This window comes from Micropterus dolomieu, linkage group LG18 (assembly GCF_021292245.1).
Source record: "Micropterus dolomieu isolate WLL.071019.BEF.003 ecotype Adirondacks linkage group LG18, ASM2129224v1, whole genome shotgun sequence".
NCBI classification, from domain to species: Eukaryota; Metazoa; Chordata; class Actinopteri; order Centrarchiformes; family Centrarchidae; genus Micropterus; species Micropterus dolomieu.
The window spans coordinates 3,725,908-3,727,412 of NC_060167.1; the positions used below are offsets into that span (position 1 = coordinate 3,725,908).

At 40.8% G+C, this 1,505-nt stretch overlaps 1 protein-coding gene across 8 annotated transcripts in view; it reads left to right on the forward strand.

Annotated features, from left to right (window-relative positions):
• LOC123987035 (butyrophilin-like protein 10) overlaps nt 1–1,505 on the forward strand; it is a 44,981-nt gene that overhangs the window by 26,416 nt on the left and 17,060 nt on the right. For 2 of the 8 annotated variants that reach the window (XM_046075570.1, XM_046075564.1), the window contains exon 1: nt 417–645. The exons of 3 other annotated variants lie outside the window; for them this stretch is intronic. In XM_046075570.1, coding sequence (XP_045931526.1) covers nt 555–645 — 91 coding nt within the window. In that variant the 5' untranslated portion in view covers nt 417–554. Of the gene's footprint in view, nt 1–414; nt 646–1,505 lie in introns of those variants that run through there. 3 more of the 8 variants (XM_046075566.1, XM_046075569.1, XM_046075572.1) reach the window with 3 other exon arrangements.

Sequence of the window (1,505 nt, forward strand, 5' to 3'; positions counted from 1 at the left end):
GTGTGTAACTTTTTAACTAACATAATTATTACTTATTCTGAATGAGATTTATCCTTGTAAATAATTTTGGAACATTTTAATCTAAGAGTTTTTGTAAACGTACTGGTGAATCTATCGAACATGTGTTTTTAAAGATGTAGATGTTAAACACTACGTTGAGCAAATGGAAAGTACTATATCACCGGAAGTGAGAAGGTACATTCAAGTTCTGTGGAAATAATCGGAAAAGTGATTTCCCGACTGAGAAAACTAATTTAACGGCCGCCTGAAGTCGGAACAACAACTCGGAAAAGCAGAGAACATTTTAGCACTTTTTCAGCACACTTTGACGACAATGTTAATGACCGTTCAGCGTTCATGTTGTTTCCACTTTACCATGTAAAAGCACATGAACCCACCGAGAGCGACTTCACAACACGGGAAATGGGATCATACAAGGAGCACTTGAACGCAACGGACACATTCAGCACTCTGTTAACGCGCACTTCAAGTGCGAAGGGGCGGAGAACAAGTTAATAAGTCCAGTAACTTTGGTTTTAAGTAATTTATCTAACATGTTGCAGTTGAAAGCTCTGGAGCTTCTGTTCTTCTGGTTCTGCCTGCTGACTGTGTCTGGAATAACTCCTGGACACATGGATACAAACGGTAAGAAAGCTAATGCGTAACTTTAAAGGTAATGATAACACAACATTTGGTCAAGCGATAGACACCGGCACTGCTTCATTAGATGTTCATTATTAATTTGGGAGCTGTCATGCCGACTGTTGTTTAATGGCCACCAAGAGGTTTCCATGAACTAAATATTTATTTCATTCCCACTGCAGAGTTGTGGTTTTAAGAAGTTACATTTCAGACGTCGTTTCATTCTGTGTAGCGACTGTTTATGTCGTGCGGCTCCTTCTCTGAACAACCAGGTGACTCCTGAAATCCACTGACGCCAGGAATCAACAGCAGTGTCCCCCAGATTCATTCAGGAGCGGCTGATGTTTGATTGTCTGAGCGGCAGAAAGTGACGGTGAACGCGAGCAGAGGAAAATATTCTGTCGGTAAATGTGCTTTAGGCTACAGGGTGTCAGTTTCTCAAGACTAAGAGAAGACTGTGGTTTCCCACAGAACTAGAAAAAGGGAGACGCCTACGGCAAGCTAACGTCACTGTCATAGCCCCTCCCTCCATTCTACCTCCCCTGACTTCTTTTTGCTCAGCTCTGTTTTTGGCTCTATGTGCGTGATGACGTAGTAAACACAACGTGAAGTTGCTCCAGAGGCGTGTGAGCTCTGGTCACTCTGGACAAAACTGCATGAAACTAAATGAGTAAATGTAAATACATACATGAGAAAGAAACTAGTCATTTTAAACTAAAGAGGAGACGATTCTTTATGATTATTGTGCAAATGAAATGCTTGGTAATTAAGGGAGGTGGTTCTCATGTTGCCTATTTTCATATTAATTTCTACAGATAAGCTAAAGAAGTTTTACATTGAGACACAAAAGGCAAACATGAACT